General features: G+C 34.8%; 1 protein-coding gene across 1 annotated transcript; it reads left to right on the top strand.

The window, feature by feature from the left end:
• The first annotated feature begins 3615 nt into the window (after positions 1 to 3615).
• Positions 3616 to 4832, top strand: LOC122054078 (putative clathrin assembly protein At4g40080). The gene has a single exon (XM_042615920.1). The coding sequence runs from the start codon at positions 3697 to 3699 to the stop codon at positions 4708 to 4710; it is 1014 nt and encodes a 337-aa protein (XP_042471854.1). The 5' UTR covers positions 3616 to 3696; the 3' UTR covers positions 4711 to 4832.
• The last annotated feature ends 8317 nt before the right edge of the window (positions 4833 to 13149 follow it).

The raw sequence follows: 13149 nt of genomic DNA, 5'->3' as shown, positions 1-13149 counted from the left end.
GGGATGTAAACTTTAACTTAGGCTTTATAATTGAGTAGAATCTACATGGGAATGAACAAATCAAATGGATTCCTATAAAGTACTTAGGAGAACAAATAAAAGTTTGAATCTCAGGGGCAAATATTTTCGAGGTCAATCTCTAACTGTGCATGAGTTGTGTTTCAAATTTATCTGATAGATAAATCAGAGAGCTCATCTACCTCCAGAATTAATCGGGAAAGATTCTCACAACCTATTAATGCATAGTGGTTTCACATTAATTTTAGATAAGATCATATCTCCATTTCTATCATAATACAACACACCACCAGTTAGTCCTACATTATCACCAAATATTAATCAATTAAATGCTACAAACAGGTTGTTGGTATTCTTTTAATTATGTGTTTTTTTTCTTTAAATATGTTTCAACTTGTCATACAGAAACAATTAATAAAATAAAATACTTGAACTGGCTTGTAAATAAATAAACCCAATAATTTAAATTGACCCATCATCGTCAAATCAATTAATATTTGTCCAATCTATTCCTGATCTACCACCTACATTTTATCATATCCATTGACATTGTAAAATTATAAATATAGTAACATATTAAAAATATATGAGAACAATAAAGATATATCTTATTAGTATAAAGTCTTTTAGATATAGTCCAAGACAAGATCGGCTCAAGTCTATTTGAGACCCTAAGCGGGAAAAAAAAATTTAAACTTTTGACATTATTTTTTTTTAAAAAAAATCCTCACTTTTGTCATTCAGACTTGGTATCAAAAATATGTATTAATTTTTTTTTTAACAAATTAAAATATTATTTTCTATAAAATTGAATTTTCTCACTTTTGAGACAAAATTATTAAATAAATGTTTATATTCATATTTTGATAACCTAATTCAGATAAGTATAAATTTTACTGTATTAAATAGAGTATTATTATTAGATATAATAATATACCTCTAAGTCGATAATAAGTTTATTATTTATTTAGCTAAAAAAATAAATAAATATATTCCAAATTGTTTAAAAAAATAAAGAAAGATAAAAGTATGTTAATTACTTAAATGAAAGATGGAGAAAACATCACTTACAAAAGGAATAAAATTGAGGAAATAGGATAACAATAGAAAAACTCTGCTCACATTCTCAACTCATCATAATTGGCAAAGCACAATAAATATATATATATATATATATAATGACAAAACTCAATACGATCCTTAGAAAATAAAGATAGCAATGAAACCAAACCAACTATTATCATTTATCAAGAACTAAATGGGAGGCTTTTTAGGCTCAAATCAAAAGAAAAAATAAATTATATTTTTCATTACTAAAACCAGAATAGTTATAAATGATAGAATGAAGATAAAGAGAAAATCAAACAATTTATATCTGTAAATATATCTAAATAAAAGTTAAATTTAATATCTATCAAGGAAGTGAAAAGGTCGAGCTACCTAACTCGTTATTGCTAAAAAAATAATAAAATCTTTCATTTTAATTAGACACAATATGGATGAATGCATCACATTTGAATTTAATCAAGTATGTAGCATAGTAGCACCAACCGGATCAGCATGTTAATGTTAGATGCAGTTTCTCTTCTCCAATCTCAATGAGCAAGAGAAGCATAGAGAGGGGAGTTGGAAAAGAAGAAGAGGGGGAACTCCAAAAAAAACTAGTTTTTTTATTTTGCATTGTCTAGATAAGATAAAAATTTCTAATTTGTGTTCTTATTGATCAAAGGAGAAAATTGTTGGAACCTCAAGGTTATTTTAATGTGATCAAACAAGTTAAGTTAGGTCCTGTTGGTTTTTGATCCCTGTGTCTAAGTGTGCAGGAGCTTAGGCGCACAGGAAGTCGAGTGGAAGATGCGGTTAGCGAGAAGGATGGCACGGGAGAGAGCCGACGGGCTCGGTGCATCGGAGAGATGAGGCACCGTGGAAGAGTACACCGGTGGACGAGAAGAACGTGTGCGACGTTCAAGGGACGAGAAACCGGAGCGGAAGCTTGCTCTAGGAGAAGGCCGAAATTGGGTTCGAGTGAGCCTTATTTCGGTTAACCGAAATCACCCAAGTGAGCGGAGCCGGAGTGGAAGACCCGGACCGAGGCGAGCAGCACTTGAGCAGAGGGCCCAGAACCCGATTCTATCCACATCACGTTTGATCACGATCCGTTACGGAGGGGATAAAGTTTTATCCCCTCCAGACACCTGGAACCCTTCCAGGCGCCCCGACCAAGGCTATAAATATAGCCTTGGTCCAAGAAGCTAGTATCAACAAGCATTCTTGCAACAACATTTGGACACACTCTAGTTTTCATTTATCTTCTAATTTTTTTGTACTTACACTGCTGTAAAGAGACTTCTCCGTCTGAAGGAAAGTTAGTGCATTTCACTTCCTTGGATTAATAACCTTCCCGGTTGTAACCAAGTAAATTCAGGTGTCTCTTTTTTTAAGTTCATTTTCTATTCTATCTTTATGCCAATATTCATTTAAGGCCGAGAAGGGTATTTTCTGTTTTATTTTTAGCAGGGCTATTCAACCCCCTTTCTAGCCGGCCTAACGACCCTAACAAAAACATCATCAACGAATAAGAAACATAATAAAAGTAGGAAGGATTGAGAGATGTTGAAGAGGAATACATTAGATTTTATAAAACCACATCCATAATTAAAAATAAATTTAATTCGTTAAAAAAAAGAGCCCCTTTATGACTCTGTCCATTGGAACCACAATAATTTTATATTCTTTTCTATTCTCTTAAAAAAAATATACATAAAAATGTATTTAATATATTAAAAATAATTATCCAAATTTTTAGAGAATGAGATTGTGTAATTTTTTATCACATTGGCCTATCTTTTTCATTCTCTTTTAAAAAACACATAAAAATATATGTAATACACTAAAAATAATGAGCCCCAATAAAAATTAAGGCCCTAGGCAGAGGCTTTAATGGTTTATGTCTAAAGTCGGCTTTGGTCTAAGAATAAAATCATGAGACATTAAACAGGTCAAGAGTGACCCGATACTCAGGAGAAATCTTGAGTAGATTAACAGTAACTCAATATTTGAGAGGATCCTATGATCCTTTTAGATAGAGCCTAAGAATAAAGTAATAATATTTCAAACCTAAAATGACTCAATACTTAAAGGAATTCTATAATTTTTTGAACATAGTCCATAAATAAAATCATAATAGCTCAAGTTAAAATGAACCACATCATGTTTCAAAATACCTCACAAGATTTAATAATTTCTAAATACCTCTAAGATTTTATTAATATTAAAATGCTCTATTATTTTCTTATAAAATAAATGCTTATTTTGTTTTTGTGAACTACCGTTAATGCATTTCAGAGAGTAAAATAAAATTGCTTAAGAACATTTTAATATGAATTAGATTTGAAAAGATATTTTAAAGTTTATTAACATTTAAAAAAAATTACCTAATGATCATATCTTGATTTGATTCAAATGAAAAAATATATATATCTGAATTTGATAAATCCGTTGACTTATATTTTACGCTGTTATGAAGTAAAAAACTATTCCGTGCGATAAAAGGATAAGAGTTCCGGACGTTGACTGCTGTGTTTTCGTTTTATATTTACTGGTACTCTACTTGTAACTCGGACCCGATCTTAATGCACGCATAGAGAAACAGAGAGACGCATAGACAGAGTCAGAGAGATGGGTCGCAAGCTCCGCGGCCTCGTCGGCGCGCTCAAGGACACCGCCTCCTTCGCCGCCGCCGCCGCTGCAACCCTCTCCCCTTCCTCCGCTGCCCAGATCGCTGTCCTTCGCGCCACGCCTCACCAGCCCGCCGACGAGCCCCCCCGCCCCCGCCACATCCGCGCGCTCCTCTCCTTCGGACACGGCTCCCGTCTCTCCGCCGCGTCCGCCGTCGGCGCCCTCGCCGACCGCCTCCGCTCCACCCGCGACCCCGCCGTCGCCCTCAAGTGCCTCCTCGCCCTCCACCACGTCTTCACTCGCGGCGCCTTCATCCTCCGCGACCAACTCCCCATCGCCCTCCTCCGCCACCCCACCTCCGGCCGCAACCCACTCGCCCTCTCTGCCTTCCCCCTCGGCTCCTCCCCCGCTTCGTTCGCCCTAGCCTCCTGGGTCCGATGGTACGCTCGCCTCCTCGAGCTCCTCGTCTCCGCCTCCCTCCTCCTCGCCCCCTTTCACCCTAACCCTAATACAGGCGACGACCGCGTCACCACCCTCCTCGACCGCGACCTAATCTCCGAGCTCGACTTGCTCGTGGAGATCGTCGAAGTGATGAGCCGCGCCCCGGAGATGGCCGTCGTCGAGGGGAACAATCTCGTCGGCGAGGCGGTGAGGTTGATAGAGGCGGATCGGATCGCCGCGGAGCACGAGATCGAGATCCGAGTCCGGGAGATGAGGGAGCGGACGACTTCGCTCGGCTTCGCCGATTCGGTGGAGCTGGTCTGCGTGCTGAGGCGACTCGAGGAGACGAGGCACCGGCCGTGGGATCGGAAGCCGACGATCGGAGACTGGTTCTGGACCGGCGTGCGTCACCTGTCGGAGCAGGCGGAGGCGGCGGCACTGCGGGATGAGGAGGAGGAGAAGAGGAGGTTCGGGCGAGATAAGGTAAGCGAGTCGGCTCGGATCGTGGGGCGCGTCGCCGACGAGTCGACTCAGCTGGTGCATTTCGGATCGAGACGGTGGTTCAACCATTGATCAAGTGGATGTGGATCTTCTCCAATGTTGCTTTTAAAATTGTCATGTATAAAATTCTATAATATGTGGGGTTTTGTATTATTTTTTTTTTTTATGTTTTTGAAATGAACTTCACTTTCTCCTTTTTGATTTCTTATAAGAAATTTTATCCTTGCTTATAAGAGAATTAGAGTTTAAATTTTAAATGGAATAAATATATTATTGATCAAATTTTAAATATGTATAAATTATATTTTAAATTTATTCGATAGATAAATTAAGTGAAAATTCTTTCAATTAGTAAAATTTATACATTTAAATTATTAAAAAAAATCAAAATTAATAAAAATAAAGAGTTAAATAATTAATATTTTATTTAAAAATATCATTACCAAAAACAAATGAACATGCTCTAAGAAAATTTTGAATTTTCTTATTTAAGTTTTAAAAAAAACAATGTAAAATAACGCATTCCTTCTATCTATTGATCCTTTTGTCCAGCAAATAAATTCTTAGGAAAAATGGATAATTAATTAATAATTAGTTAACGAGATTTAAGAATTTTTTTTTTATTAATATATCGAGTTTGATTCTTTATAATATACCTCTTGTAAAGGTTTATTTTTTTATATTTTCATTTTAAATAATAAAATATCCTCTTATTTAATGCGAAGATAGAGAGAAATAGTTATTGCAATGGGATATGGATGGACAGATTTTAATTGAAGATTAAATGCGAGAGGTTGATTAGTTTGACTTGGCAAACACTTAGAAATTTACAAGAACAAAAATATCTATTACAATCATACAATGCTATTACAGACAAGTATATGATCCTTCCTTCTTTAACTCATGCTCAATGTCCAAAGAAGAGAAATTATGAATAATTATTAATCATTAGTGTAACTCTGTGTTCTAAAAAATGTCATTAAGCGTCACTTAAGCACAAAGCGAGGAAGAAAAGTTTCACTGTAGGTGAAAGCGGGGAAAAAAGCTGTCAAAGTATGTTTGACCAAATTAAGCATGATTAAACGCGCTTAATAGCGCTTAAGCGCGATTTTTTATTTATAATTTTAGTTTATTTGTAAATTTTTAAAGAACATAAGGAAAAAAATTTAGAGAAAACGAAGAGACACAACGTCTCAACTCTTGAGAGAAAAACCATAATCTGTCATAAACCCCCTATCTGCCTGCTATCGAGAAAACCTAGAAAAAGTGATCGGAAAGTATTACAACTTGTCACCAACTTCAAATTTTGCAAACAAATCGGTGGTGGGGCGGTGGTGACAGCGATGGCGACAGGGGAGACGGTTTCTGTCCGATCTTGTCTTCTTGTTTCCTACCCATTCTCCGCTTCTCTGCACGGTTAGTCTCCCCGACGATTTATTGAAATTTCATTGATCGACCTCTCGCTCGATGAAAATGAGTTTGTATCGGATAATACGGAAGATGAGATGAATGAAGATGAGGAGATCGAATTAGAATCAGACAAGGAATTAGATAATATTTAGTTTTTTATGTTCTTTTATTGTGAAAACTGAAAACTAATGAATATTATAAACTTTATGACTTTTGCCTTTCTAAACATGTGAGAAATTTATGCATGAACATTAAATTTATCATATTTAAGTATTATTTGATCTATTTATTTGTTTAAAATAATTAATTTTTATTTAAAAATAAAAAATACTTTTTTATGTTTAAAATTGTCCTAAGCTCGTTTAAGCTTATAAAGCTTGAAGCTTGGACTCGACGCTTCGTCGCGCTTCGCGCTTTTTAAAATATTGAGTGTAAGTGGTTAAGATATGAAAAAAATACGTTCCGACACGTCAAATTTTGACCATAAAATTTTATATGATAATCTATCATATCTTAACCATCGCACCATTTAAGAAAACTAAATCTCTTCTTAACGTGAAATTTTTGCACATCCATCTTTTTAGTTTTACTATTGAAACCATTTTATTGCTTTCAATTCACAAAATAATTTCACTTATTGTGGAATATTTTATTTTTAAATGGATGAAACTTTGAACGAAGAATGAGGTAATAATTATGACTTGGCGCATTAAATTCACAACCAACCATACACCATGTGATTGACAATTAGATATTGACATGTTTTTAATGTGTTTTATAAGAATTGCAAGATCAAGTTGTCTGTATTTGTAGACATTTTTAAAAAATATTTTAAAGAGCCTTTTTTTTTTTTTTTTTTTTTTGCTATGGACAAATCAACCAAAATGTCCTCAACATTAAATATATATACTTGACATCCTACCATAATTTCATCATTCAACCTCAGCCCTGCCTGAGCATGACTGAGATGGCTAACATGTTATAGTATTACTGCAATGGGCACGAGTCAAATCTCATTAAAACTATGAATAACATTCTCTTACATGCTGAGCAACTATATTTTCCTAATTTATCTCTTTAGTGATGACTACGAAATTAACCGTGTTGGATGCCTATAGGACCTTTTACTGCAATCATTCAACCCGGACCCTTCTATGACTCATACCAAATACAAAACTCAACTTTGATAGAGTATACTCAAGCAATCGGAGTGTGCCAAGTTAGGCCATGGATGACCAAGTTTGCTAATTGAAATGGACGTAGCATGCCCCTCTCAAAGTCCAACCCTAATTTGCAATTACAACTAGTACAATCGTAGTCAAGAGGCCACACAATTTAGACGACACTTCTCAATCGGTTCATTGCATGTGGATCCATCCTACATCAAGAGATTCAATCGTAGCGCTAATGTATTGAATTAAAACCCTAAATCAATCTCCCCTCCACATTCTTTGTATCTATTTGTCCCAATTAAATCGATTTTTTTTAAAAAAAAATCTTCATCCGTTTACTAGTTTTATTAATGTAACTTTATGATTTAATTAATATTAAAATACCCTTAATAATTTTTATGATACTCCCATTCTTAGTATATTAGGAAGGTTGAGCTGGTTCTCAGGGTCGTGTCACGGTAGGACATTCAGATTGTCACTCAGACATCCGCAGTTCAAACCTCAGTTACGGTATATTTACAGGAATTTTTTCTCCAAATGGAGGGCGTAACCAAAAGATGCTGGGCTTCTAGGCTGACCGTGACGTGCGCTTCCTGATTTACTCTGGTGGCCAGTGGAAACTTCCGTGGGATCGGGTCGGTCACCCCAGGGATAGTCAATGAGGTTAACTGAGATTATTATTATTTTTATTAGGAAGGTCAAGTCGTCTCTAGGCTATGGTGTCACAGTAAGATATTTAGGTTGTCATTCATGTACTCGTGGTTCAAACCCTAATTATAGCCTATTTGTAGAAATCTTTTCTCCAAATAAATGACACAATCAAAAAATGCAAGACTTTTGAATTGGTCATCATGTGTATTTTTCGATTTATTCTGATGATCGATAGAAAATTTTTATAACATCGAATCGATCTTTAAAAATAATTAATAAAATTAATTATGATTATCATTAGAAAGGTCAGCTTCTCTTTATTTTATCTGTCTAAATCTAAAATGAATTTATGATGAATATTAAAATATAATATTTTAAAAAGAATAATTGCACATAGATACAGTTTGTTAATATGTACAAGTTTTAGTAGCACTTAGAACCATAAACGCAATCCCAAATTGTCAATATTTTAACTGGATACTTTTAATCAACTTTTGAATTGAAGCATGCAGACTTTTCTTCATTGAATATTCAAGTTGATTGCATAAACACAACCACTAAATTTTTTACATTTGACTAATTGACTTGTTACTTAAAGATTCATGTCCGAATCAATTTTTAAATTCGTGTACGGATATACGGCTAGAAAAAAAGCATTCTTCACGTAATTCTATTTGGTGACACTTTATATGACTTGATGAAATTTTCATTTTTACTTCGAAAATATTTATTATAACAGTGACAATTAATTACTATAATATATAAAATTAACAAATAACTATTATAATAGCATTATATTAAATAAGAGCCTCTGCATCTTATTTGAAGAAGATATTTCTCTAAATATTACTAATCTTAAATATTTTTTATTGGAAAGAGATATTATGGAGGAGATTTGAAATGGTGTTATAGAGTTATGTCCAATGATTTCACTCTTTATTTTTTTAATAAAAAAATTAAAAATATATTTAATAGTAGAATTTAGAATATCTAATAGTAGGATATTTAATAGGTGGATCATATAAATATTTAGTTTATGGAATATTTAATTATGAGATTTGAGATATTTAAAAAAATAAGATATTTGATTAATGATATGAATAGGGACCATAAATATCTGAAAGGAATATTATATAAATTCTCTTAGAATATTAATTCACTTAAAGCAAAAATATTCTAATTGGATAAAGAGACCAGGTGTTAGTTCAATAAAATAATACTATACTAGTTCTTCTAGCATTTTTACACCTGACTCACTTTATTAGAAAATAAACTATTTCAAATTGAAATACAAATTCACAAAACCACTAAAACTAATGAGTGGAGAGAAAGTATAAACTTTAACAAAGGATTTGAGGAAATTGTCTATAGGAAATTTTATCCTTAGAAGACAACCCAAAACTTATTTCTTCTTAACTTATACCAAACAACACAATGAATCCAACATAAACATAGACTAAGTCATTCACAAGCCTCTCACAGACAATAAGAAGACAAACGGAGTCAAATATGATCTCTTGGTTTGACAATATCATCATAACCAAACGACGTAGTATTTCCACTTACCTACTAGAAGACCTGATAGATGTAGAAAGAAACTTAACAACTTTCTCAAATGAATAGCTTACTTCTCTAAATCCTAGGAGATTATACAATCAAGGAATATCATCCTTTATTGCATCACTCTATTGTCATCATAGTACACAACCGCTTCATCTTCTAGATGGAGGAGAAGAATGGCTGAATCTTACGACTGAAGAATCAACGAGAGCACTTCTATAATGAAGACATAATTATATACATTGAAGATTAATAGTATTTGACCTTAGAAGCTTAACAATAAAGAGCATAGGAGCCAAAGTCTTTCTAGTACTATATAACACTAGATTATCAGATGATGAAAAAAGTCATAGGACTTATTAAAGTAGACATGAACAACAACTTAGGTATCACCTATTTCTGCCCAAACATCAAGATGACCAAATAATAATAATTAATTATTTTTTAGAAATTATTTAAAAACTCTCTTTCAAACTTATTTAAAAATCATTTTAAAACTTATTTAAAAATCATTTTAAAACTTATTTTAAAAAAACTTTTAAAAACTTTTTTAAAAATCATTTTAAAAATCTTTTAAAATCATTTTAAAAATATTTTAAAATTTATTTTAAAAATCATTTAAAAATTTTTTACAAATTTTTTTAGAATTTTTTTAAAAAATTATTTTAAAATCATTTAATAATTACTTTAAAAATCCGACAATTGAACCTATGTTTTGATTATGTCAAAGAGTTTAAATTAAGTTGTTTTGTTATCTAATGTGCTTGAATGAGATTGTAGGAAAGCCCTAACTGTTGTTAGGCAGGTGGAAAACCATAGGAGGTGATAACCCTAGGTCCTAGGGGGTGATAACTCTAGGTGGTGAAAAATCCTGAGGGGTGGTAATCTTAGGTCCTAGGGGGTGGTAACCCTAGGTGGAGGAAAATCCTAAGGGGCGGCAACCTTAGGTCCTAGAGGGTGGTAACCCTAGGTGGTGAAAATCCTAAAGAGGGATAACCTTAGATCTTAGGGGGAGGTAACCTTAGGTGGTGAAAACCCCTAGGGGATGGTAACCCTAGGCGAAAAGTCCAGTCAGTCTGGAGGACCAGACTGGCATCAAGTACGCTCTCCTGAGTGGGGTAGGTCAGGACGCGTTCCCCGGAAGAGGGAACAATAGGCGTCGGTTCAACCTAGGGTTTCCGGTCGAAAATCCGAAGTCAGAACTGGACAGTCTGGAGACTGTCAAACACTTCATGTATTTATATGTGCTAACTTTGTTTTGCAGGATATGTTTGTGTTTTCGGACTAACATGTCTTGCAGGTACAAAAGAACAAGGCTTTCCCTCGGATGAAAAGTATCCGAGGCGCCTTCATGGAGCTTGGAGGCACCTCGGGTGCAAGGGGTAAGCTAACTGCGAAGTGGAGTTGGAGGCGCCTTGAGGGAATCTGAGGCGCCTTAGACCGCTCCTTGAAGGCACCTTGGACTGGCATGGAGGCGCCTTCAAGAGGATCAGCGACGATGATTTTAGCTCTCATCCACGCGACTGACTCGACAACATTGAGGCACCTTGGAAGAGGTTTAAGGCGCATCCAATGACCTTTATAAAGGGGTCTCGAACAGCATGTTCAAATAATCAATTCAAAAGTGATCTATCCATTGTTTGCTGCCCAAGAGACGCCCAGAAGTGCTGTTACAAGTCTCTGACGACCCGGAGCTTCAGAATCTACTATTCTTGTTGTCGGTATAGTTTTTAATTACTATTAAGTTGTAATACTTGTGCAAACTTTTGCGCAATATAGTTGTTACCCAAAGTAAACGCTCAAAGAGCGTGTGCCTTGGAGTAGGAGTCGCCCTAGGCTCCGAACCAAGTAAATACCTTGGTCTTCTGTGTGTGGTTGTTTATTTATTTCCGCTGTACTTAATTCTCGATCATTTTACGAATCCGAAACGCGTGAAAGCCACGAGCATTATTCACCCCCCTCTAGTGTGGTCTCGATCCAACATGTAACTCTATGATAAGTCCTAGGCTACTTCATAAAGATAAAATATTTTTGAAACAGTTTAAAAATAAATTTTTAAAAGGGCAATTTTGAAGACAAATTTTAAAAACTAATAAGTAATAATTTTACTAAAAATTACATATTAAAAACTAGTTTATAAGACACATTCCTAATTATCTTCTTAAATTACTAAATTCAGATTCAGGTACTGGTTTGGTGAATATGTTAGCTAAGTTAGATTTAGATTTAATCTAGCTAAGTTTAATTTTCCTTTTGTGCCATGGTCTCTAACAAAGTGGCGTTTGACTTCTATATGTTTAGTTGTAGAGTAATGAACTAGATTTTTAGTTAGATTTAGAGCTTATGTTATCAAGAAAAGTTTTAACATTTTTATATTCTAGATTAAAGTCTTTAAGGTATGAGGCATCCATAAGAATTGAGCCATACATTTACTCATTGTTATGTATTCTGCTTCAGTATTAGATAAGGGAATATAATATTACTTTCTACTAAACTAGTTAACTAAAGATGGTCCTAGCAGTTAAATATCCTCCACTTGTACTCTTTCTATCTAACTTACAGCCAGCATAATCTGAATCAAAATAGCCAACTAACTCAAAGTTTGATATTCTTAGGTACCACATTCCTACATTTACATCTACTTTTAGATATCTAAATATTCTTTTAACATTTGATAAGTGAGATTATTTAGCACATGTTTGATATCTAGCGCACAAACTACAAATAATATATCAGGTCTGCTTGTAGTTAAGTGAAGTAAGCTTTCTATCATGCTTCTATAATGTTTTAAGTCAACTAAATTACCATTTGGGCCACTATCTATGTTTGTGGTACTTGCCATAGGTGTTTTTAGTTTTTAGAGCTTTTCATACCAAATTTCCTAATTAGTTCTTTTGTATGTTTGTCTTAGTGAACATAGTTTCCTTCTTTAGTTTGTTTAGTTTATAGTCCTAAAAAGTAGTTTATGTTGGGGATTTTATGGCCGGCTAGAAGGGGGGTTGAATAGTCATTGTCCCCAATTGATCGCTTCCTACGTATTTGTTAGTTGCACAACGGAAATCTAATACTAAATACAAATACGAAAGCTAAAGACTAAAAGAAAGGAATGCAAATCACTACACGCTGATTTACGTGGTTCAAAGATAAAGTTTCTACTCCATGGCTATTCGTAAGGTGGACGATCTCTATCCGTCGGTGGATTAGTCTCCGGAAACTCCAGCTAGCACAATCCTCCTTGTTGGTGGAGATACCTCACCACAACTTGATCAAGAACACCTTTTTTACAATGAGAGCTTGGAGACTCTAATTAGACTTTAACCAAGTCTAATTTCGTCAACCAAAGCCAGCTACCCCAAGCTCCACTATATAGAGCTTGGGAAAACTACCTTGATGTTTTATCGTTACCAATCGACTGGTGTCTGTTGGTGCAACCTTAGGTCAAGGTTGACCTGGTTGACCCGACTCGAGGTGACTTGACTCGAGTTGTATTTTGATGTTTGACTTGGGAAGATTGTCGGTGCAACCTTAGGTCAAGGTTGACCTAGTTGAGTTGCATGTTGATGTTTGACACTCGTGAGAGAGTTCTATTCTTGATATGGGACAACAATAGATGTTTGGGAGATTATTGGTTCAACTGTAAGTCAAGGTTGACTTGGTTGACCTGATTCGGGAAAAGTCCAAGCAGGGAGCTTGGCACGCGAAAAGTCCAAGTATGGAG

The sequence above is a fragment of the Zingiber officinale genome, chromosome 3A (assembly GCF_018446385.1).
Source record: "Zingiber officinale cultivar Zhangliang chromosome 3A, Zo_v1.1, whole genome shotgun sequence".
Classification (NCBI taxonomy): Eukaryota; Viridiplantae; Streptophyta; class Magnoliopsida; order Zingiberales; family Zingiberaceae; genus Zingiber; species Zingiber officinale.
This window is presented reverse-complemented; position numbering and strand designations above follow the sequence as displayed.

Excerpts from the sequence above, each read along its gene's own strand:
- LOC122054078 (XM_042615920.1), top strand. The coding sequence starts at position 3,697 with ATGGGTCGCAAGCTCCGCGGCCTCGTCGGCGCGCTCAAGGACACCGCC.